Source organism: Pogona vitticeps, chromosome 2 (genome assembly GCF_051106095.1).
Source record: "Pogona vitticeps strain Pit_001003342236 chromosome 2, PviZW2.1, whole genome shotgun sequence".
NCBI lineage: Eukaryota > Metazoa > Chordata > Lepidosauria > Squamata > Agamidae > Pogona > Pogona vitticeps.
In genome coordinates this window covers 104,955,277-104,979,191 of record NC_135784.1, presented here as the reverse complement: position 1 = coordinate 104,979,191, position 23,915 = coordinate 104,955,277, and the positions used below count along the sequence as shown (strand labels likewise).

At 39.9% G+C, this 23,915-nt stretch overlaps 2 protein-coding genes across 8 annotated transcripts in view; one reads left to right on the top strand and one right to left on the bottom strand.

The window, feature by feature from the left end:
• The window catches only part of SEPTIN8 (septin 8), a 64,766-nt gene that overhangs the window by 22,051 nt on the left and 18,800 nt on the right, over positions 1 to 23,915 (top strand). For 4 of the 6 annotated variants that reach the window (XM_078385759.1, XM_072990195.2, XM_078385761.1 and 1 more), the window contains exons 2-4: positions 12,096 to 12,210; positions 17,775 to 17,970; positions 20,060 to 20,246. In XM_078385759.1, coding sequence (XP_078241885.1) covers positions 12,096 to 12,210; positions 17,775 to 17,970; positions 20,060 to 20,246 — 498 coding nt within the window. The remainder of the gene's footprint in view (positions 1 to 12,095; positions 12,211 to 17,774; positions 17,971 to 20,059; positions 20,247 to 23,915) is intronic. The other 2 variants (XM_078385758.1, XM_078385760.1) reach the window with 1 other exon arrangement.
• The window catches only part of CCNI2 (cyclin I family member 2), a 52,640-nt gene continuing 39,503 nt past the window's right edge, over positions 10,779 to 23,915 (bottom strand). The window contains exon 8 of one of the 2 annotated variants that reach the window (XM_078385763.1): positions 10,779 to 12,317. In XM_078385763.1, coding sequence (XP_078241889.1) covers positions 12,280 to 12,317 — 38 coding nt within the window. In that variant the 3' untranslated portion in view covers positions 10,779 to 12,279. The remainder of the gene's footprint in view (positions 12,318 to 23,915) is intronic. The other variant, XM_078385764.1, reaches the window with a different exon arrangement.

The following is a 23,915-nucleotide window of genomic DNA, read 5'->3' as shown; positions in this document are numbered from 1 at the left end:
AAATAGTTTGTTGGACGGAACACAAAGATAGCTTGGCAGTGTAAATTAAATTGAGGAAAGATACACGTGTTTCAAAAAATTAACCCCAGATCTAACTTCAGCCTTCTAATAATACAGTGTATAACAGCAGAAGTTACAGTGATCCCAGGACCGAAGTTTAAGCTAATGTCTTTGGTTTGTTTTAATGTTATCTGACTTTGATTGTCAATAGATACTTTAAAAAAATAATAAAGTTCAGTGAAGTTCACGATAGAACAGTCATACTGCCTCCTGAAGAAAAAGCTTCTGTTGACTGGAATCGCTGTTCCATCACACCAGTTGTGGCTGTATGTATGGCTGAAGTGATTAGTAGTATTGTGGCATCATCAGATTGCTGAAGATGCATACATGAGTTTTGTTCTAATTTACAGATGGGAACTATGTATACTCTTGCAGGAAAGAAATAAAGACAAGAGTCCAAGAATCCTGTGAGATTAACTTGCTGGGTTTTTAAAATCATTTTATCAGATGCATGAACAAGAATTTCAGGTGTATATGTAGTGCATCTGATTGAGAGAGAGGAATCATAGACAAGTGATATCAGAGGAAAATTAAATACAGTATAGAAGCAACCAACAGTGACAGTTTTATTATTAACATTGGCACCTTGTGTTGCTTGAGAACACAAATATCAGTAAAACCAAATTAATATAAAATAGATACATATAATTATTGTTAAGTAAAGTTGGGCAAGGTAATAAAATTCCATTAAAACATGATAAAACAACCCCTTATTTCCAATTAATAACATAATATATCCTTAATATAAGTAAAACATTGGGCAGTGTTATATTAAAAACATATTGTCCATCTAAAATCACCTATCCAAACATCTGTTTACGAATAACCATTGCTGCAGCACAGAATTTGGCCACTTGTCTTGTAATATAAGGGGTATTGTCAGAGAGTAGCTACTGCACATAATAGTCCTCTGATCTCCCAGGAGATTTACAGATACAGTGGTGCCTTGCTTAACGGGCACCCTGTTTAACGATGAATCCGCATAGCGATGGCTTTTTTGCGATCGCTTTTGCGATCGCATTGTGATGTTGCCTATGGGGAAAAATTGCTTTGAGATTTTTTCCTCATAGCCCCATTTTCCCCCAGCTGACCAGCGGGGGCTTCGGAAGGACCGCGGGGGAGGGTTCCTCCACGGTCCTTCAGAAGCTCCCGCTGCTCAGCTGGGCGAAAATGCCGGCGGTGGCTTCGGAAGGACTCCCCCGCGGTCCTCCCAAAGGCCCCATTTTTGCACAGCTGATCCGCGGTTCCAAAATGGCCGCCCGCTGTGTTGCCTCGCTTTAGAGGCACCGAAAATGGCCACCCCTATGGAGGATCTTCGCATAACGGTGAGTTTTCTCCCCCATAGGAACGCATTAAACAGGGTTTAATGCGTTCCTATGGGTTTTTTTTGCCCCATATAGCGACAAATCCGGATAGCGACGATTTATCTGGAACGGATTATCGTCGCTATGCGGGGCACCACTGTAATAAGTGATAAAAGCTCCATGCGAAGATCCTGATAACAAGTACAGAAAAGAAGAATATGACCAACTGATTCAGCTTTATCACTATTACAAGGGCAGAGACAATCTGATGCAGGGAAACCTCGAAATCCTCCCTCCAGAAGCTTAGAAGGTAGTACATTAATCCTAGCTAGCGTAAAAGCCCTTATGATTTTAGATGACATAGTGCTGGCTAAATATGAGGAGGTAACAAAAGCAGATTTCTTAAGGTAGTTATATTTCCCTAACTGGCCAACTTGGTCCTGTAGTTCAGTGTCCCATACCCTTAACTTCACCGCTTTAATGGCATGTGTAAGACCCATTGCTATAAGTATACTGGGAGAAAAGCCAATTTTCGATATCTTTTCTGTTATATGCTTCTTCCACTCCGACTGAAAGGAATCTAGTATGATCAGTGGGGCCAAGCCTTCTGATGAAAAAATCAGTTTAAGCCAGTATTTCAGCATAAGGACTTTGGCCTGTGCTTTAATGGATATTGACCCAACTTCTAAGCGAAGAGCCACATTGGAAGTACAAGGTGGAACTCCAAGAATGGCTCTCGCAAATTTGGTCTGAACAATCTCCAGAGGTCGTAGATTAGTGTAAGTGAGTAGTTGAGAACCATAAAGCATTTGTGAAATAGTCCTGGCTTTAAAAACTTGTATTACCGATGGTACATGTTTACCCCCAACCGTATGAAAAAATCTTGTTATTGCCCCGGTATTTTTCTGGGCATTCATTGCTGCGTGGTGTAGTGGATAAAGTCCTGGGCTAGGATTCAAGAGGCCTGGGTTCAAATCCCTGCTCAGCCATGGAAACTTACTCAAGGGTGTGAAACTGGTAAAGCCACTTCTTAAATATCTCACTTACCTTGAAAGCCTTAAGTTAGTTCTGACTTGGTGGCACATAACATAACAATGAATTTTTCCTGGGTACTTTCTCAACCTAATCTTTAGAAATTTCTTTACTCCACAGTGGCCATTTTAATCTTAGTGACAGAATGTTCTCTAGTTAGCAGAATAACAGACAATTGGTCAATTTATAAAATATACTATGTACAATTCCATAAAGCTGGAACATTGTTGGTTTTGGAATCATGAGAATTACAGAGCCAAGTTTTCCCCAACCTGATGCTTTCCAGATATGTTCAACTAGATTCCCATCATTAATCATGCTGGCTGGGGGATGATGGGATCTTTGATCCACCAGGACTCATGAGATTTATAGTTATAGTTTTGGGGAGCCTGGGCTAAAGAATCAGGAGGCTAAGAGCAGCTGTTGCCTTATAGTAAACACACTAATCAGGTTAGTGTCATCTTGCTAAAACTGCATATTCAAAATAATTCATAAAACATTGTTAACAGGTTTGTTGACTATACCTTTAGAAATTCAAGTATATGCTCCGTGTTCAGTTTAATTCCTCAGTGCATTGCTTCAAACAAGGTGATCATTTTCATTTCAGTGCTCTCCAATTAGTTTATATACTGCAATGTTTTGATATGTGGTCTTTTTCACATGGTGTAAGAAATCTTCCTTTACTGTCATTTGCCTTGGTATGTTTTTTAAAAAAATCTATACCTGCCCTGAAAGGTAAGGGTAATTAAAGAACATTTGGATGCAGATATTCTTGGAATTTGTGTGCATTTATTGAAGTACAGAAGATGAAGACATAGATGTTCAGTCACTTGAATGGATTGTTTTCCTGTGGAATAGCGTTTGTACTTCAAAGAGCAATGGAGTAGTTTAGTGTGTTAGAAGACAAAGGCTTGAAGACAAAACTGCTTGAGAGAAGATAACAACAACCAAAGAAAAGCTTACTATGTGTGATAATGGTTTTCATGCAGTTTATCTATACTATAGGAGGTAGTTATTGTGACATAAATTCATCCTTGAGCACCAGCTTGCATACCAATCTGTTTAATGTATGAGTGAGCCAGGATTCACACATGGTATACAACACTGCTCAGTGGTTTAGGTATCTGGCTGCAGTGCCAGAGGTTGGAAGCTTGATTTCCCACTATGCCTTGTATGAAGAGAGCCAGCCTGTGTGGCTTTGGTCAAGCAGCAGAATCCCAAGGCACCCCCAGGAGAAAGAAATGATAACGCTCTTCTGAGTATACTCTACCTGGAAAACCCTGACAAGGGTCACCACCATAAGTCAGAATTGGCTTGACAGTACATGATCATTATTACTGTATATTAAAAAGGAGATACTAAACCTGCAGGAGTGATACACAAGTACGCACAGAATATTCTCTTTTTCTTATAGCATTCTTGGATAAGGGGGAAACTATATGAATATTCTGATTACGTGATACTCCATTCATAAATGTTCTTTCAGGATACAGGGGGGCTAAGGGTAGGAACAATTCACCTGAAAGCTGTAAGAGCTAGTAAGTCACTTCTCAGGTGATATGCTGAAGCATATCGGTGTCGGCAAATGAGCCGGCTGCTCATGTTGAATATTTCTGTGGAATATTGAGGTTTTCAGGATATTATGCCACATTATATTATTCCACTATTACCCATACTTCTTCAGCATTTTTTCTGTGCTGGCAAGACAGGAACTCAGCATCCAAGTGCCCATACAGATCAACTGGGCTTTGGAGGTTAAGAACTTTGCATCTTCTCTCATTTGTAGAGTGGAAGATTCTTGTTGCATAAGGCAAGACCCGAGCAGTCTGAGGTCACATAGACTTCAGCATGAGAACTGAGAATTAACACATCTCTTGTTGAAATCAGGGGGACTTAAGTAAATTCTGGCTGTCCTGTATCCACTGTAATGGCTTAGCGTTGTCAGTTATTTAAGGAAGACTTGATCATAATTTTTGTGTAAAGTGAGCTGTTTCAGGAATAGCTCCAAGCCATAATTTATCATGATTTTGGAACTCACATCATCCAACAAACCGTGGTTTGCTACTAATTGCCAAAGCAATAACTGAAACTGTGTGAAGTTTGTTTGCAAACCATAGTTGGGGCAAACATGTTTGTTAGTGCAGGTGTGATGCCAGGCCATGGTGGATTGTCCAGGAAACCAGAAAAAAAGGATATGTTACTAATTCTGTTTCTTTTATAACTGGAACGTAATTCTTGCCTTGAACTATGGTTGGTGGGAATATTGATTTGGCATTGTGTCTCAACCAGCCCAGCAAGAAAGGTTCATTCATACCGTCTCCCATCTTTGTATGTGTCATAGTAGGTTTTGTGTCCATGCATCTTGAATACACTAATGTAGGCATTATTAAACCCCATGGGGTGCGTGGGGTTTAGGGTGAAAGTCAACAAGCAGATCCATAACCTTGCACCATGCATCAGTTATAAGAAAGCTTCTGCCATAAATTTGGGCACCTGGAATGTTCCAACAATGACCCCTGGCTTTTCTGACGACCTGCAGGAAATAGACAACATGCGCAAGACAGCTGTCATCAACATGGAACTAAGTAAGCTGCAGAAGCGGAGTGAATCAGGGCTGTGTCCTCGCACCAACCATGTTTGGGATCTTTTTTGCTGTCATGCTGAAGCGTGCCTTTGGAACTGCAACAGAAGGTGTCTATCTCTCGACTAGATCAGATGGGAAGCTCTTTAATCTCTCTAGATTGAGAGCAAAGAGCAAAGTCCAACTGAAATGCATGCGGGACTTCCTGTTCGCCGGTGATGCAGCTCTTGTTGCCCACTCTGTCGAAGACCTCCAACAACTCATGAATCGCTTAGCAAGGCCTGCCAAGACTTTGGACTAACAATCATCCTGAAGAAAACACAAGTCATGGGCCAGGGCGTGGACTCACCTCCCTCTATTACCATCTCCATGCAAGAATTGGAGGTTGTCCATGAATTTGTGTACCTTGGCTCAATGATCTCTGACACTCTCTCTAGATGTCGAGCTGGATAAACGTGTTGGCAAAGCAGCTACCGTGTTCTCTAGATTCCCAAAGAGAGTATGGCTTAATAAGAAGCTGACAGCATATACCAAGATCCAGGTCTATAGAGATTGTGTCCTGAGTACACTCCTGTACTGCAGTGAGTCTTGGACCCTTTGTGCAAGGCAGGAGAGGAAGCTTGAACACGTTCTATATACAGTACGTTGTCTCTGAAGCATTTTTGGTATCACCTGGCAGGACGAAGTTCCAAATATAGTAGTCCTAGAACGAGCTGGAATTTTTAGCATGTATACATTACTGAAACAAACAATGTCTATGCTGGCTCAGGCATGTTGTGAGAATGGCTGACGGTCGAATTTGAAAAGATCTCCTGTATGGAGAGTTAGTGCAGGGAAATCGCCCCAGAGGGAGACCACAGCTGTGATACAAGGATATCTGCAAGTGGGATCTGAAGGCCTTAGGAAGTGAACCTAAACAGATGGGAAACTTTGACATCTGAGTGTTCAGCCTGGAGGCAGGTGACAGATTGCATTTGTTTTCAGTGGGGAAGGGATTGTCACTCTTGAATTGGCCTTCTCAGCCACACTAGACACTGTTCCAAGATCTCCATTCAGAGCACATTACCATAGTCTCTCGAGACTGAAGGATGCCTACAGGAGGCCTCATTAGAAGATACAACCAAAATCTATATACTTCTGGAGGACGAAACACTTGGGTGTCTTCTGGAACATATCCTTGCTTTTTGGACCATACTCATCCACTGGTGGTTTTGTTGTTTTAACATTGGGATGTTGGAATAGGTATTGTTTTGAGCTGCAGTTTCCAGATGTTGTAGTCTATGAAGTAACTTTCCTATGCTCTAACTACCTAACAAGGCTTCTGTTGCCTCAAATCATTGAACTGATGACATGGCGGAATCCTGAGAAAATGATCCCTTCCAAAGAGGCAAATTGCAGTATGAGATTCCAAGCATGCAACTCTTATTTATCATTAGGTAGGGCTGGTTGCCCAGAGTGCAGGAATTGATCTGACTGCATAAATCTGTTTTTGCATGGAGGTTGATGACAAGCGTTATTGACAGCTGATCCTGCTGATATTTTGTCCTGGGGTCAAAACAGTTGTTGTAAATCACACAGAAAGTTGCAATAAAATGGCACCATATGCAACAGAAGTCCCCTTCACTGGCTTTACAATATTACTCTTTTAAAGAAATGATCTGTACAGTCCTGCCTGCCTGTTCCATCCTTTAAATCAACAGCGATTATATCTGAGAAAGTGGGGGAGAAGATTATTTATATATTATCTTTTCATCTTCCTTTTTCAAGTGATCTCTGTGACTTCACTCAGCTATGGCAAGAGCTTTCTTTTAAACCTGTTACACCAATTCTGGCTGTTGCCTAGAAACATGTATCTGGTCTTTTGGGGCATTCATATTCTAATCATAGCTCTCTGGCAGAGCCTTGTTTACTTCCCTTTTCAGGCAGCAAAGATGGCAAAGTCCTTGAAAGCTTCTGTTTTCTCTTGGTATTTGCATTTCAGATCAAGCAAGGGCTGGAAAGCATGGCTTATTCTGGCAAATTTGCATGTAGTATGAAATTGGTCAGTCAATTTTTTTTCTATAATTTGTTTGTACTTGAATAGAAAAATTAGGCTTGTAACAAGGCTAATAGTAGTAAAGGAATGTGGTTTTCAGGTGACTAGGAAGACAAGAATTGGTATTTCCTCCCAGTCCCATGGTATAAGCATAAGGTGTTTTTATTGGATTGGAGGTAGAGGAAGCACAATTGGGAACATGATCCCTGGGCTGAAGGTTTAATCCTTTTCCTCCCTTCTCCAATCTTGTTGCCTCCCCTTCCTTTCTGCAAGAAGGTGAAACTGACCCTGAAAGAATCTCCTACTATCACCAATTGAAGCTGCCTTCCCATAGCAAAGTACCATTTTTCAGTGTATGATTTTCATTATGACTATGGAGGAAGTAAGGTTAGACAGCCCCTCTCTGCTCCCTAACTTTTTGCTCCTCAGCTGCTGATATTTAGAGAATAAAAAATGTGCACAGGAAAATGCTTTCTTACATTTTAACATTTGACATTGCCATACAGTTTGGTAAGTGATAATATATTGTCAGGCTAGTAATTAATTTATTAATGAACTTGTGAAGCTGAGCTAAAATGTCCCAGGGGGACTTGTAATAATTCATCTGGGGTGTGGATGACTGTGATGTCGGGAGGAGAAAAGCAAACAACATCAGCAAATAGAGACTGTACTTCTATAGTAGGGTCATGAAAGTACAGGAGGGACATGTAAGGGTAGTAGCAAAAAAAAAGGTATCCAAGGTGGTGAGGAGGTGGTGGCTCTCTGCACTTTCTCCTAGTTGTTCCTGTTTCTGCCCTAGACATATGAGAAATGTCTGGTTCATTTGGGAGGCATGAACGGGCATTATTTCAAGTTTCTAGTACAGAAGCTATTGGGAGCAGAGAGAATGGAGGTGGTCAGCTATTTGGGGAAAAAGGTTTTGTGGAAATCGGACAAGCCCAAATGCCTTTACTATCATGTTGAACCTTGTATTGTGAATTTCTGTGCCTGGAATTTCAGTCTGCCAGCAGTATAGCCATGAGAGAGAATTGCTTCAATTCTGAGAAGATGGTGGTTTAATCTTGTAGCATTGCAAATCATTCCTGTACTACCAAATAGATAAGCATTATCACAGTGGATTGCCACTATATTTTTTTGTTACTGGAGGAATATTGTTTCTACATTGCTGGAATATTGTTTCTATCTTTGGAATATTTTAATATTATAAAGACTTTTTGAGTCTTTTTAAGGAAAAGATAGCTAATGATTAAACTATTATTATTACTAGTGTACTCAACTCTGTTTCTTTGTGGGACTGGTTTTTATAAGGTATTTATGTTTACTATTTATTTTTATAAATTCAAAACTTCCTGAAATGTTCAGAATGTCTGGTATTTTCCAGGATTAGCTGTACAGTATATATATTTAGCAGTTGCTATGTAATGCAGATTATAAATCTGTTGGGTTTACTTCTTCTTTGAAATATTTGAATACATTCATGTTAATAAATAATTAGTAAATAATGGCTGAAATCCTTTTGGTGATTTATAAGAATAATTATCTTAGAAATGCAGAGCGGTGAAGGGACCCTACGGATTATTGAAATCCAGCTAATGTCACATCTACTTTTGGATTCTTTTCCAAACAGAATGTATGTGTTGCATGTTTTCAAAGAGGGAAGTAAACATGTCTTGAGTTATGCTTCAGTAGGGTAATTAAATAATTTGTTTCTATTTAGTAATACGGAGATTAGAGAGAGAAGTCTCCAAGTCCTAAATGGAAATAAATTTCTAAAATTGGCAGTTAGTCAAGGTTTATACAACCATGTAGATTCACTAGACTGTTCTGGCTTCCAGCACATCAGACAGAATTTATGTGGGCGAGAAAGAAGAGAATGGATCCATAAATATGGATATTTATGTGTTTCCCCATGTCATTTTGAAGCCAGCAGGACCATTAAAATGAGTTGACACTAGAATTGCTGGGTGGGGGGAGGCAAGTGCTCTAGGCAAAACAACTGACCCCTCAGTAGCTACATGAATGGCATATATTTAATGTCTGAGGCCTTCCCTAGCATAAAAGTATGGCATTGTGAGGAAAAGCATTTTCTTCTGAACATCTTCCATTAGTGTTGCTGCTGCTGCTGCTGCTGCTGCTGTTGTTGTTATATAACAAACAAACACACAACAGTCAAAGGAATACAAATACAGTGGTGCCTCGCATAACGATTTTAATTGGTTCAAAAAAAAAACGTTATGTGAAACATCGTTATGCGAAACACCATTTCCCATAGAGATGCATTGGAAACCGGTTAATCCGTTCCAATAGGCACGGATTGCCGTCCTTAAGCGAAAAAACCCATAGGAAACATCGTTAAACGATACAATGTATCCTCCATTGGAATGTATTGTAGCTGACTCAATACATTTCAATGGCTTTGCGAAGTCAATTTTTGCAAAATTAAGTGTGTCATAAAAGGGTCAAAAATGGTTTTAAATGCTTGGATTAGCTTCTGCACCCTCTAAAACGGATGCAAAAGTTAATTTGGCTTTGATCTGACTTTTCGTTAATTAATGGTGAATTTTTTCCCCCCAACTTTTGACAGCTGTCAAAATCTGACAGCTCCATTATTTCCTATGGGGGAAGAAAAAATTCACAAAAAATTAATGAAGACTGAGCAACTGTTCTAAATTCTTGGGTTCGTTAGAGGACCCCCTAAGTTGTGTGCAAACCTGATTTGGCGTTGATCTGAACTTTCGTTAATTTTTTGTAAATTGTTTTCTCCCCCATAGGAAAGCATGGAGCTGTCAGATTTTGACAGGTCCATTGGTTCCTATGGGCCAAAAAACAAAAATTCACAAAAAATTAACGAAAAGTCAGATCAACGCCAAATTAAGTATGCACACATTTTAGAAGGTGCACTAATGATTCCAAGCATTTAAAACTGTTTTTCAACATGTTAAGACACTTTTGTAATTGAAAAAATGAACATCGTTAAGTGAAGCAGGGGACCTAAAACAAAAAACGTTAAGCGAAGCATGGTCCCAAAATCGCTATGCGAAAATCGCCCATAGGGAAAAACGTTATACGAAGCACAATCTGACTCTGAAAAAATAAACGTTAAGCGAAAAAAACGTTAAACGAAGCAAACGTTATGCGAGGCACCACTGTATAGGGGGAAAGGAAAAGAAAAACAAGACAAAACAAATAAACATAGGGAAGTCTTTACAATAATACAATAACTAATATAAATCTTGACTCCATGGCTGTGTTACAATACTAAAATCAATAACATATATTATATTCTCTACTCATGTTTTTTTCTGGGCCCAATCATAAAACATTTTCCAGCTTTCTTTAACATATATTCTCGGGTTCTCACATAATGCCTCTGACAAACTGTCCATTTCTGCAATATCTAATAATGTTTTAAAGAGCTCCTCTATCTTTGGATTTTCCTGATTTTTCCATTTTTGGGCCCAGATCAGCCTTGCAGCTGTAAATATGTGTAACAACATATATTTAATTTTTTTTATCAATGATTTCTGGCATTATATTCAGCAAAATCATTTCTGGTTTATAAGCTATTTTCTGTTGTATAATTTCTTGTGTAATATCTTTTATCTGTCTCCAAACTTTTTGCTCTGTCACATGTCCACCACATATGAAAAAAAAGTCCCAGGTTGCTAAGAACACTTCCAACATAAATTGCTAACCCCTGATGTCATTTTTACCAGTTTAACAGGTGTGAAATGTCATCGATAAAACATCTTTAAAACATTTTCTCTCAAGTTTACTGGTTTAATCCATCTATGCTTGTCATTCCACATTCACATCCAATCATCACTGCTTTCACCGTTTCATCTTCTAAATTATATTCTAACAAAAAGTATACATTTTGTATCATCTTATCAGTAGTATAAATCCATAATTTATCCGTCTGAACCTTCCCTTCATAAAAACCCATTATGTCTTTTTTAAACCTTGATTCTAATTTTGACATTGCCCACCAGTCCGTCTGTAGACCCATTTCCTTCAGATCCTGTATGTTTTTTATACGTATCTCTCAATTCTTTCAAAATTAAAGAAGGAAATTCCTGAAGATGAGGAAGATGTGCTATTAGAACCAGATATTTCTTTAACAAGAGAAACTGATGAAGTCACAGATGGTGAGGTGAGCTGATTCACTCTCATCTTATAGAGTGACATGCAACCCTCCTCCTTCTCTCCCCTTGGGAGTGTGATTGAACAAAGCTGCTTATGACAGAGTCAAAGGAAACTGAGCAAGGACTTCTAAGAAGCAGTGGTTGGCTGAATGTGATTCAGAGACAGGATACTTTAGGAAATGGAAGGATTAGGTAAAGGTAAAGATTCCCCTTGACAAATGTCCAGTCGTCTCCGACTCGAGGGGGCAGTGCTCTTCCCCGTTTCCAAGCCGTAGAGCAAGCGTTTGTCCGTAGACAGTTTCAGTGGTCACGTGGCCAGCGCGACTAGACACGTAACGCCATTACCTTCCCACCATGGTGACACCTATTTATCTACTCGCATTTACATGCTTTCGACCTGCTAGGTTGGCAGGAACTGGGATAAGTGATGGGAGCTCACTCCGTCGCATGGATTCGATCTCACGACTGCTGGTCTTCTGACCTTGCAGCTCAGAGGCTTCTGTGGTTTAACCTGCAGTGCCACCACGTCCCATGAAAGGATTAGGAATGATAAATAAACATGGAATTGGCCTCCCTCCACTTTACATAATGAAAGCACTTGGGTCATATTGTATTTTAATTTTTCTTTGAAAATCATTTCACAGTTTAATTTCCTGTCTCTTTAAGATAATGCCCTGTTAAGATCAGGGAGGGATTTTCTTTTCCTTCTGATGCTTGATGATAATTACCAGTATTTCTGGAATGCAGCATACATAAAAACATAATAAATCTCTGTGTGGGCAGCTCTAGAATTGTTTCTGTGACTTGGGAAATCTGCTCAGCTTCAAATAAAATGGGAGCTATCTCCCAATTTTTCTGATATATTGTGGATTCCCCCCCCCTTCATATTTACATCCTGTCACTGAACCCCCACTAAATGGTGTTATTGTTTTCCACAGAATGAAGAAAAACGGAATCTCTCTCTGGGAGGCCATGTTGGTTTTGACAGTCTTCCCGATCAACTTGTCAGTAAGTCAGTGGCACAAGGGTTCAGCTTCAACATCCTCTGTGTCGGTGAGTAGAATGTTTAATTCAAGCGAGAGGCACTTGTGGGAGACAGGCAGAGACTCACAGTTCATTGTGTTATCGGCAGAAAATCTCAGATTCAGATCTTCTTCTTCCTAGTTAAAAGGATCAGACAGCAGGTGTTGTGAAAAATCTGCAAGTGAGACTCCAAGAAAGTCACAGTATATGATAAGAGCATAAGAAGAGCCCTGCTAGATCAGGCGAAGGGCCCATCTAGTCCAGTTTCCTATATCTTGCAGGGGGCCCACTAGATGCCTCTGGGAGCACACGAGACAACTACCGTATTTGCCGTGTATAACACGCCCCCATGTATAAGACACTCCTGCTTTTCTAACCCCAAATTAAGAAACGTAAGTGGGGGGTTAGCAAGTGTAGGGGGGAAGAGATCAAAGCACTGCAGGATCGCTTTGATCCATCCCCCTCCCCTGCATCTGGCATTTGGAGGTACCTTCCTTTTAAGCCTAGAAATGATGAATCCTCATCATAGCTTGTAACCTACAATGGACTTTTCCTCCAGGAATCTGTCCAATCCCTTTTTAAAGGTATCTAGGCCAGATGCCATCGCCACAACCTGTGGCAAGGAGTTCCACAAACTAACAACACACTGGGTAAAGAAATATTTTCTTTTCTCTGTTCTCACTCTCCTAATACTCCATTTGAGTGGAAGTTCCCTGGTTCTAGTATTGTGTGAGAGGGAAAAGAGCTTCCCTCTATCCACGTCATCCATCCCCTGCATAATTTTATATGATAAACATGTTATTAGTGACAGAAACTAATGACAGTGAATTATTTAGAAAAAAAGGAACAGCACAAAGTAATTAGCTTCTTAAAATGATGCTGAATGATGTTGCAAGCTTTATTGATACCTCTTTCTTTATACATTGCTCTCCTTTCTGATTGGGACACAAGGCTGCCCACAGGGAAATCCTCATTTATTTTCAATCACTGATTGGAGCTGGCCAAAGGATTTCTCCATTGAGGGGGAGGGATTTGAAACCTCCAGTGGGCCAGATTCTAGACTCAGCAGGCTAGATTAGGCCTTTGGGCTTGAGGTCCCAGTGGCCTGCTTTAAAATTTGCTAGCAGCAAAGCAGAATTAAAGTCTAGCAACAAAGTGAGTCTTCATAGCACAGAAAAAGGATATATGAACATTACATTATTTTTAAGCCAATTATTACAAAAGTTAATGAACAGTGGCCATCTGCCTTGAAATCTTGTCTGTTTGTTGTGCTACTACAGTCTCTTCTGAAATAGGTCAGTTAAAGCTGTTATACAGATTATCTCAAGCCTTTCTAAAGCTTGTGGAATTTGTGGTGTCTTCCAGCATTGGACAATATGTCTTTTTGCAGTTGCAATGAAACATAGCAAGAATTGTGACTCGAGTCCAGTGAGAAGGAGATGGCATTTTATAATTTGAAAAATTAAGATCAAGCCTTTTAATAGTATATTTTAATAAGGGTTGAAACTGTCATATTTTAGTAAGATTAGTCATAGTTTATCCTGGTCAGGACATAGCTTTGAACTTTGGATAGTTAATAGTGTTAATTTATATTACATTTGACTAACACATCACATTTAGTTCAGTGAATCTGCGCTATTGGGAATAATGTTGGGTTACCCCACAGGCACTGCCTCCTTCCGGATCAGACGATTTTTCTAATTATTTTTATATGGTGTAATGTAGATGTTCATCTCTAGGGTCTTGAGTATCCTGTGCTATCTGGTGCTTTTGGTCTATAGATGGCTATTAGTCCTCTACTCAGGCAGAAGATGAGAAAACTACGTCAGTGCATCATGTGTATGAAATTTGCTTGCAAAACTCATCAGCAGACCAGCTTTGTTTAGGGGATGGGAAATTGCCCAATGAGTCCATTAATAACTAAGTCTTATCGCCAACAAATAAAGACAGCTGTTGTCCTTCAGGGTTTGTTTGTTACTTTGGAGGTTCGAAATAAGTTCTTTTTATCATTTTAAATTGGAAGTAATCGTATTTTTTTAAAAAACACAAAAATTGTGCTAATTACACTTTTTTGTTGAAAAGGAGGCCTTTCAGCTACTTGAAAGAAATATTCTGCTACCTGTGAACATGTGTTTTCCGGCTGTAGGTACTTGAATATTACGAATTTCATTGTTTCTACATCCACAAACATACTTCTGTGGACATGGGACATTTTTGTACCCTGCAGGACATCAAAACTCCCATGAAATGGGAAAATAATCCAAGAGTTATTCATTTTTTAAAAAAAAAATCCTCTCAGGTGAGGGTTAATTTACGTTTCTCATATCTGAACCTATTGTTTCTGCAATTCCTGAGATTTTTGTTACAATTGAAACAAAATAGCCAGTGGCTAAACATGCCAGGTTCAGAATCTGTATTTCATAAATCATTTTCATTTGTTTAGCAACAGACTACAAGTTGTATTAGAGATACCTGTTTGCAAGTAACAAGAGACCAGGAATTATAGAAACTGAATCCTGATCTTGCCCTAGGATAGAAAGATTGTTGTTTGAATAATGGGCTATATCTGACCACCAATGAAAATTCCAGGTTTGTGGAGCATTAAAAATAGCCCCGTGCCAAAAGGAGTGTTGGTACATGCAGAATCAAGTGTGTTCCACCTGTGGGTCCAGAGTCAGAAAATACAAGGTGGAATAAAACTTCAAATAAAAGCAAATCAAACAAGTAAAACAAAACATATGCTACTTGTAATGTAGGATATTTCTTCATCCCAGTGAATTCTATTCTCCTGCATTTTCACCTGGATTTCAGTTTTCCCTGAGCGGGAGCAATTTGCTGACAACTGGAGTACATAGCGTCTGTCTCATGCCATCATGGTTTATTGAAAAGCAGCATGTGACCTTTTTGTTCCAATTTTGTTACACTAGTTGTGACCATAAAATGCCCCAAAAGTGATAGGTTTGTTGGGGCATCTTTAGAACTAGTTGGGATTTTTTGTAAAGAGAAAACTACCTAACAAGTGACAGAAACATGGAGAAATGGATTACTCAGTCCAGGTGGCAGTATCATAGGTTCTTTTGTAGTTTAGTCATTAAGTCGTGTTCCACTCTTTGTGACCCCATGGTCCAGGGCAGCACGCCAGGCCCTCCTGTCTTCCACTGCCTCCCGGAGCTTGGTCAAATTCATGTTGGTAGCTTCGATGACACTGTCCAGTCATCTCATCCTCTGTCGTCCCCTTCTCCTCTTGCCTTCACACATTCCCAACATCAGGGTCTTTTCCAGGGAGTCTTTTCATGAGATGGCCAAAGTATTGGAACCTCAGCTTCAGGATCTGTCCTTCCAGTGAGCACTCAGGGTTGATTTCTTTCAAAATGGATAAGTTTGTTCTCTTTGCAGTCCAGAAGACTCTCAAGAGTTTCCTCCAGCACCACAATTCAAAAGAATCAATTCTTCGGCGGTCAGATTTCTTTATGGTCCAGCTCGCACTTCCATACATCGCTACTGGAAAAACCATAGCTTTAATTATGCAGACCTTTGTCGGCAGGGTGATGTCTCAGCTTTTTAAGATGCTGTTGAGGTTTGTCATCGCTTTCCTCCCAAGAAGCAGGCGTCTTTTAATTTCGTGGCTGCTGTCCCCACCTGCAGTGATCATGGAGCCCAAGAAAGTAAAACCTGTCACTGCCTCCGTATCTTCCCCTTCTATTTCCCAGGAGGTGCTGGGACCAGTGGCAATTATCTTTTTGATGTTGATGTTTTGATTTTTTTTTTTTTTATGTTGGGCTTCAGAGCCTATCTGCATATCTGAGGTTGTTGATATTTCTTCCGGCAATCTAAATTCTGGCTTGGGAATAATCCAGTCCAGCCTTTTGCATGATGTATTCTGCATATAATTTGAATAACCAGGGGAACAATATACAGCCTTGTCGTACTCCTTTCCCAATTTTGAACCAATCAATTGTTCCATATCCAATTCGAACCATTGCTTCCTGTCCCACATACAGATTTCTCAGGAGATAGAGAAGGTGATCAGGCACTCCCATTTCTTTAGGAACTTGCCATAGTTTGCTGTGGTCCACACAGTCAAAGGCTTTTGCATAGTCAATGAATCACAAGTAGATGTTTTTCTGGAACTCTCTGGCTTTCTCCATAATCCAGCGCATGTTAGCAATTTGGTCTCTAGTTCTTCTTCCCCTTCAAAATCCAGCTTGTGCTTCTGGGAGTTCTTGGTCCACATACTGCTGAAGCCTACCTTGGAGGATTTTGAGCATAACCTTGCTAGTGTGTGAAATGAGTGCAACTGTACGGTAGCTGGAGCATTCTATGGCGCTGCCATTCTTTGGGATTGGGATGTAGACTGATCTTTTCCGATCCTCTGGCCACTGCTGAGGTTTCGAAATTTGCTGGCATATTGAGTGCAGCACCTTGGTATTTCTACACACGATGAGGACATGCAAGTGAATGATGCTGAGTGGCTGTGAAACAGCATGTGACATTTCTTGCTACTGCGCAAACAGTCAAAAACCATAGGAAGAATCAGAGTCAGTCAGTGCTCGGACAGACTTCGTGATTGTGTTTGTTCTTCAGTTTCTGCTAATGAAACTGTTTGGTTATTGGTAAAATACCAGGTAAAGTGACTTTTCAATATTATTGCAATTAATTTCATAACAAAAGACTTTGGCTGAGTCTCAGAATGGATCACTGGCTGAATTTGAAATGTAAAAGAACTATTGATGTTGATGAGGGTGCATTCTGTTCACAGCAGCTTCTTTCAGTCAAAAGTGTCATCAGTATAGCTCTGAATATCAGTGGATGAGACCTTCATGAGAAACTTTAAATAAATATTTGATGCACTTTAGGGGTTTAAATCTTAAGTCTTGTTGGCAACAAAAATATTTAAAGGGAGTCCATGGTAAAGAAAAGGTTAAGAACTGCTGCCTTAGCATGATCTTAATTCAGAGGATACAGAAGAATTTTGAATCTTTGACTTTGTTCTGTATTCAGTGCCAGTTAATATAATAACATAAATGCAATGTTAATTTTGACAGGAAGAGTGAAGTATTGAGTGCTGATGCCACATTGTGGCTAGTCAGAAGGAACTGAAATTAAAGTCCATAAATTTGAAAAAAGGCATGAACAATCTTTCTACAGCTTGAAGGATCTTGACAGTATCTCAGTTATTAGTGGGCCTGAATCAGTTTTGAGAGCTTTTTGTTAATTCATACTTCAGAATATCCCTGCACTCCCATGAACAGGAATGAAACATTTCCCCATTCAGCTCCTGCTTGCTTCTCTGGCTCTTTCAACAACATCTCCTTGAATCATCAAGCACCAGCCCATGGTTTTCTCATGCTTTACCATTTATCAAAATATGTCAACCCATTTCACAATAATTTCTGGTCTCTCAAGACATGTTTCTGCCAGTAATTAAAACACTGGGAGTTCCATTTTCATTTTAGTTTTGTGTATCTATACTTTTCGTACCACAAGGGTGTATGTGTGGTTATGTTTTGTTTGTTTCTTATTCAGATTGTGCATACCTTTCTCTTGTTAGTCTTTGCACCATATCTCTTCTTTTCCTTCCTTGTATTTTATAGGAGAGACTGGCATTGGGAAATCCACACTAATGAACACACTCTTTAATACAACATTTGAGACAGAAGAAGCCAGCCATTATGAGCAAGCGGTTCGCTTACGGCCACGGACCTACGACTTACAGGAGAGCAATGTCCACCTGAAACTGACCATTGTAGATGCTGTGGGGTTTGGAGATCAGATAAATAAAGACGAAAGGCAAGTCACTTTCCAGTTTGGTGCGCAAAAGCTTGCAGTTGATTGCCATGTACTTAGAAAATACAGGACCTGGTATACTAAAAGCCCATGATACACTGCTTTCAATATTTCTTTGGAAGGTTTTGCTGCCTCTAGCACCCATACTGTCTAAACCTTTTAAAAAAACTTTTCAAAAAAATTTTTTTTAAAAAAAATTATGTTAAGTAAGTGCCGTTACCCTCTCTCGGCGGCATGAAAGGCAATTCTGCAATGCTTCAAGGGACTCTCTTACCCTGGTTTATTTCTATTATTTAAAAATTATTTGATTGCCCCACCAGAGGTCACAAGATGGTTTTTTTTTCAATTAAAAAAAATCTTTTTTCATCTTTTTTTTTCAGTTAACAAAAACTATTTGTGGTAATCATTACAATGCACAACTGCAGCATATAAATTAATTAATAAAAATGAAATGTGTAAATTAGCCGGTTTAGCCCTACTCTCTTGGGAATACACTCCTTGGATTGCTGGCATATGAGAAAAAGTCCTTAGTCATGCTGAGATTGGCCATCTCTGGTTTAGACAAATTAGGAAGCTAGATGAGAACTTTGTTTCTCACAAACTAGAACATTAAGAGAAAACTGCCTTCTTCGCCCAAGTCCAGCACTACCCAGTGACTCAGCATGGACAGTAATCAGTAGTTAGGAGAGCTGATTTCCAAAACATCTGAGCCAAAACCCAGTTGTTAGTCCCAAGAAGGGTAGCCTTGCTGAATCTATGGAAACTTAGTAAGGCAACACTTAAAACATTATGTTCCATTAATTAGCAGGTGTCTTCAAAATGTATGTTGCTCAGTTCAGACTAACTGGATGGAAGTTGTGAGATGCACAAGATTCCCCATCCCTGGACTGTTAACAGCATCTGCACAACGTCCAGATATAAGAATGAATGTTGGCCCTGAGCTTTTGGCTTATGGGTCGTGCTGGCTATATTTGTTCTTGGTCCTTGATTACTTATAGTGCGAAGTGTTGTGTAGTCTGCAGGTTAAAAGGGAAATGATAGAGCAGAGGTTGAGGTGCTGCTGTTTTCTTCCATCAGTCCCAATTCTCTTCCTCCTGCTTTCCAAACTTTTTTTATTCCCTGTCTGGTTTGCAAGATGGCAGCCACTAGGCCTCTTCCCTCCATAGTGACACAAAAGGATACTTGGTGAGAGGGATTCGTGGGTGGAAGATGGCGCTGGCTCTGAGCAACCTGAGGAGAGTGTTGTCGTCTTGCTTCTCCGAGTCGTCTGGCAGACTCCTGTAGGAAGCAGAGTGTGGACTAGAGAGGCCATTAATCTGGGTGCTATTCAGTTCTTTTTCAGGATAAAAAAAAACAACAACCATTGTTTTCTCTGTTGCTTCCTGACCTCTTCCTCTGCATGTAGTCTTTCTCCTCTCTAACTTTGTTTTCTAAAATAAGCAGGGCAGTAGATGCAGCAGCAGCAGCAGCAAGAATGTTCAGGTTGGGTGAGCATTTGAGGCTCTTTGGGAAGTGACTGAATTTCTGTTCTGCTCCTTCTTAGAGGAATTTGGTTCCCCCCATTCCAGTGTGCATTAAGTAGTAATTGCTATTGACCCTGTTTTACAGGCATATGATTAAGAGACAAGCAGGCTTTATTGTATTATCTGTCAGCAGCATTCCAATGAATCTCATATTCTTATTTTATGTTACAGAGACTATTGAACACATAGCATTATAATCCATTTATTTAACAGTGTGGTGAGCTATTCTACTCCCATGTTACTATGTTTGCTTTATAGCAATGCTATTCAATTGCAGAACATAGTATTTGATATGAAAGTTTCTCAAGCCATTTTCACCTGGTTTTCCATTCTGCTACTCCTTAGGGGTGCCACCTTTTTGCTAATTTTAGTGTAACCTGGTAGTCCTGTTTCTCAAAAGGCATTTTTAACATCTCTTGCATTGGATTCTGATAAAAGCTTGTTAGATTTGGAAAGTTTAGGGCATTCCTCTTAACAGCTGCTTGATTTCTAAACAATACATCGGAAAGTACCTCATCATTTCTGCTTTTAACTGTTCCATTCAGGTTGCTAATGGAATTTGTTTTTAGTTACAGGCCGATAGTAGATTACATTGATACGCAGTTTGAAAACTACTTGCAAGAAGAGCTGAAAATCCGGCGTTCCCTCTATAATTATCACGATACAAGAATCCATGTCTGCCTTTACTTTATCACTCCAACTGGCCACTCACTGAAGTCCTTGGATCTGGTAACCATGAAAAACCTGGATAGTAAGGTTTGTATGTGATTAGACATGTCTGACATGAATTGGCTTTCAGTTCTGTTCACATCTACCAGCAGACTTGATGGTTGTTGGGGTTTTTTTAACTGTCTGGAAGCATTTTTAATACTTGCTGTTTTGGACTGAATCTTCATAGAATGTGAGAACCGCCTCTGATTGTTATTTATATATTTTTTCTCACCACTAAGGAGGTCAAACATTACAACTTCTCAGCAGGCCTTCTGAGTTTTGCCCTGCTTACCATATGATCATTTCAACCAGTTTCTGGGCTGCATGAGAATTATAAAACCTCTTGAATATGATTCTGTCAGAATCTAGGATTGTGTGGGCATCTTCAGCACTGTTGGTTCTGCTGAGGTATATATGAGTAAGTTTGGGCCAAGCTGAGAAACCTTCTGCTTTCTAGATTTTTTTGGACTGTAATTCACACAATTGTCATTGGCAGTGTTGGGTAAAGCTGTTGGGAGATGGGTTAGGAAAGAAAATTGCAGCTGCCTGTGGAATTTAGAAATCACTGCTCCACTTCCAACAAGACTGTTCCAGCAGTTGTTTGGAAAACAGCTTAACAGACAAGTTATGAGAAGACTGTGGAGCAGTACATTACTCAGCATGAGTTGCAACTGCTGCAGTAGCCACTGGGAAACACTGCGGTGCATCAAAGGCAATGATCATTTGAAGCAGTAGTAGCCAAGCAGTGTTGCTCACTGGGATACAGATAATACCTTGATTTATCCCATGGTGTCCAGGGAGAAATACCAAGTCTTCTGAAGTTCATGCTGCGAGGGAAGCTTGGAGCAGGCAGCAAAGGTCATTGACATCAAAAGAAACATGTTCAAAACGAGAAACAATTATCTTCATATCTTCTTTATGGTCTGGCTTATTTTTAACATAAAGAATATTTAACACTTAGAACAACCATTTTAAAATGTTAGATCAGTCACTGCCCCCTTTCTAGCTTTTAACAGGAATGTCTTGTTTGTTGAAGAATAACATAACATAACTTTCCCCCATAAGGTAAGCTACATATGTGTCCGTAGTCATTGGCCTAAATCTAATTGCGTACCCTTCCCAGAAGAGACTCTCTGAATCAGTAAGTTTTATGTAGGTATTGATTTACCATTAAGCAGTTGGGTTCTTTTTGGCTAGCAGTTACTGTATGCCCCATTTCTGCAAGAAAGCAGGGGAAACTAAACATATATTTTTTTTAAAAACCATTCACTTTCTTTATTCCATTTAGCTTTTATTCTTTGATTCCAAGATAGAGCTTTGCAGGCTGCTTTTGTGTGGGGCTGTAGCTTTCTAGTTTCCCCACAGCAACTGCCTCTAAGAAAGCTAGTACGTTTTGACTAACTCTTATACTGTATTGGAGTCTCCATAGCTGAATAGAGAAGGCAAAATAAGAATCAGTCCCAAACATCCATGATTATGGTCTGTTTTTTAGCTTTACTTTGGCCACCCTTCACACGCAAAGTGGAAATACCTGGCCAGAGATCAGTTGTAAGAAAAGCAGATAATCCGCTTTCTTATGAAGGAGATACAGACTTATTCATGTATTGCCCTCCTTTGCTATGGCCTAGCTGAAGTTCTTTAACGGTGGCAAGGATACCAACAGAAAACTAGCAGGAAATATTTTCCCCATTGTACATCAGTGTATTGCATTACAGGGAAGATATAAAAATTTGGTGACGATACAACTGAATTTGTGATATGAACCTTGATGAAGCGATCTTGATGAAGACAGCATTATTTGCTGTCTTATGTATTAGACAGCAAGTAATGGTAGGGCCAGCTGTAGCATCAGACAAAGACAGGGATCTCTTTTGCAGCTTGTCCAATGCATGAGTAATCTGTTTTATCATGTGGAAGCCATGGGAGGTACAAGAAAAGAGGAAGTATTTAATTACCAAAAATCACTGCTGCTGGATGAGTCACAAGTTGGACAAGCAGCAGGAGGGAAGGGGGAAGTCTTCAATTGCTGAACATCTCCTCCTGCTGGTGACGTCACTACTCATTCTGTAGATGTAACTTATGCCAGAGGATTTCAGCTATAATGAGGAAAGTGCCTCATCATGTAGACTAAATAAAGCTGTATGTAGCATGTGGTCTACCTCATGATCCCTAAATTAGGCTTAAGGTATATGAGGCAAGATGTTCTTTAACAGTCGAACAAGAGTCAGCTGCAGGTCTGGTTGGCTTTTATAAACAGCATCAAGGAACAGAATGTGGTGCCATGCTGTCCGTTGCCTCAGGCAGCAAAATTGGGGGGAAGGAGTTGAACTTGAATGATGCCTGTGTTTCTCTGCTCTCGATTCTGTCTTTTTCTGAGAACTGAGTGCAGCCTGGCTTGGATGCTATATTGGCTGGAGATCAGACATATGCTTTACAAAGATGTATTTTGGTAGGCATCTGAATTGGTTATGCATTGATTGGGGGCAGCTGTTCTACAGCTCAGTGGTGTCAGCAAAATGATGTCAGACATGGCTAGACTGTCTGGGCTTCTTGTGATACTCGTGTATCTTGTTGATCAGAATGACTTCACCTAGCTTTTCCAGGCTGGAAGGTCCTTCTGCACAGTTCGCTCTCCCATCATGCATTTATGTACGGCTGAAATCATAAGGAAAGCAGTTGTTGCCTACTGTATCTAATTACTTCCAGACAACCATAAAACTGTCTTCAAAGCCAGATTCTTCCGCTAAAAAGTAGATGGCTGGAAATGTAGTTGAAACACGTGAGGCAGATTGGAATTGAACCATGTCTAGCAGTTCATATCGAACAAAAACAGAGGAGATAAAAGGAGCCAAAGCTATGTGCTTGACCCTCTTATCTTAGCTCAGTGTACTTACTGGCACCATAAAACATGGTTCTGCTTTGGAAAACTGCTTTTCTCTTAAAGGTATATGCATGAAAGATCTATAAATGTTATTTTATCTTTTGGTATAAACATCAACAGAATAAATAGGCACTGCTGCACATTTTAAAACTTTTTCATACTCTTTCTAAGGTGGTATAGTTCAGGAGATCAATTCGAGCTTCTTTCTCAGCTCTGAAAGTTAGTTTGTAAGAGGAGGCTGAGAAGGTCAGCTAGATTCGCTGGACTTTTGTGAAGGGGGTTCCAGTTTTGTGAGGACCAATGAATTACCTTTTGGAGAGTTAGAGCTGAACCCTGCAAAAATTAAGAGACACTTTTCACCCTCAGTGGTGAAAAGTTGCCCATGTTGTTCTTCATTTCAAAATGCAGTCTTGAAAGACAAGCTGAACCAGAGCTTGAAGTTACTTTTTTAGACGGCTACTCCACTGTCAGAAAGATTCTGGGGGTTGCATTCCAAAAATGTAATTTTGCTCCATTCTGGAATAAGGTCTAAAAAGCTGCATAAGCAAGAGGGGGTGGAGAAGCAGCCCTTCCTCTGGGTAGCATGTGGAAGCCAAAGGCTAAGATCCCAAACATGTGCAGTGAAATGCTGGCACAGTGGGGTGTGTGTGGCTTTTTAGCTCTGCCTTCCAGTAGCCCTTGAACCCTCAGGAAGGCCCCAGCTAAGATTAGGGAGCCCTCCAGAACTTTAGGCATGACAGATGAAGGACTGCCATGGGAAGGAACTACCACCCAGCAGATGTATTTGTTTTGTGTGCTCATGGAAGGGGCTCAAAAATCTTCATTTCTTCCAG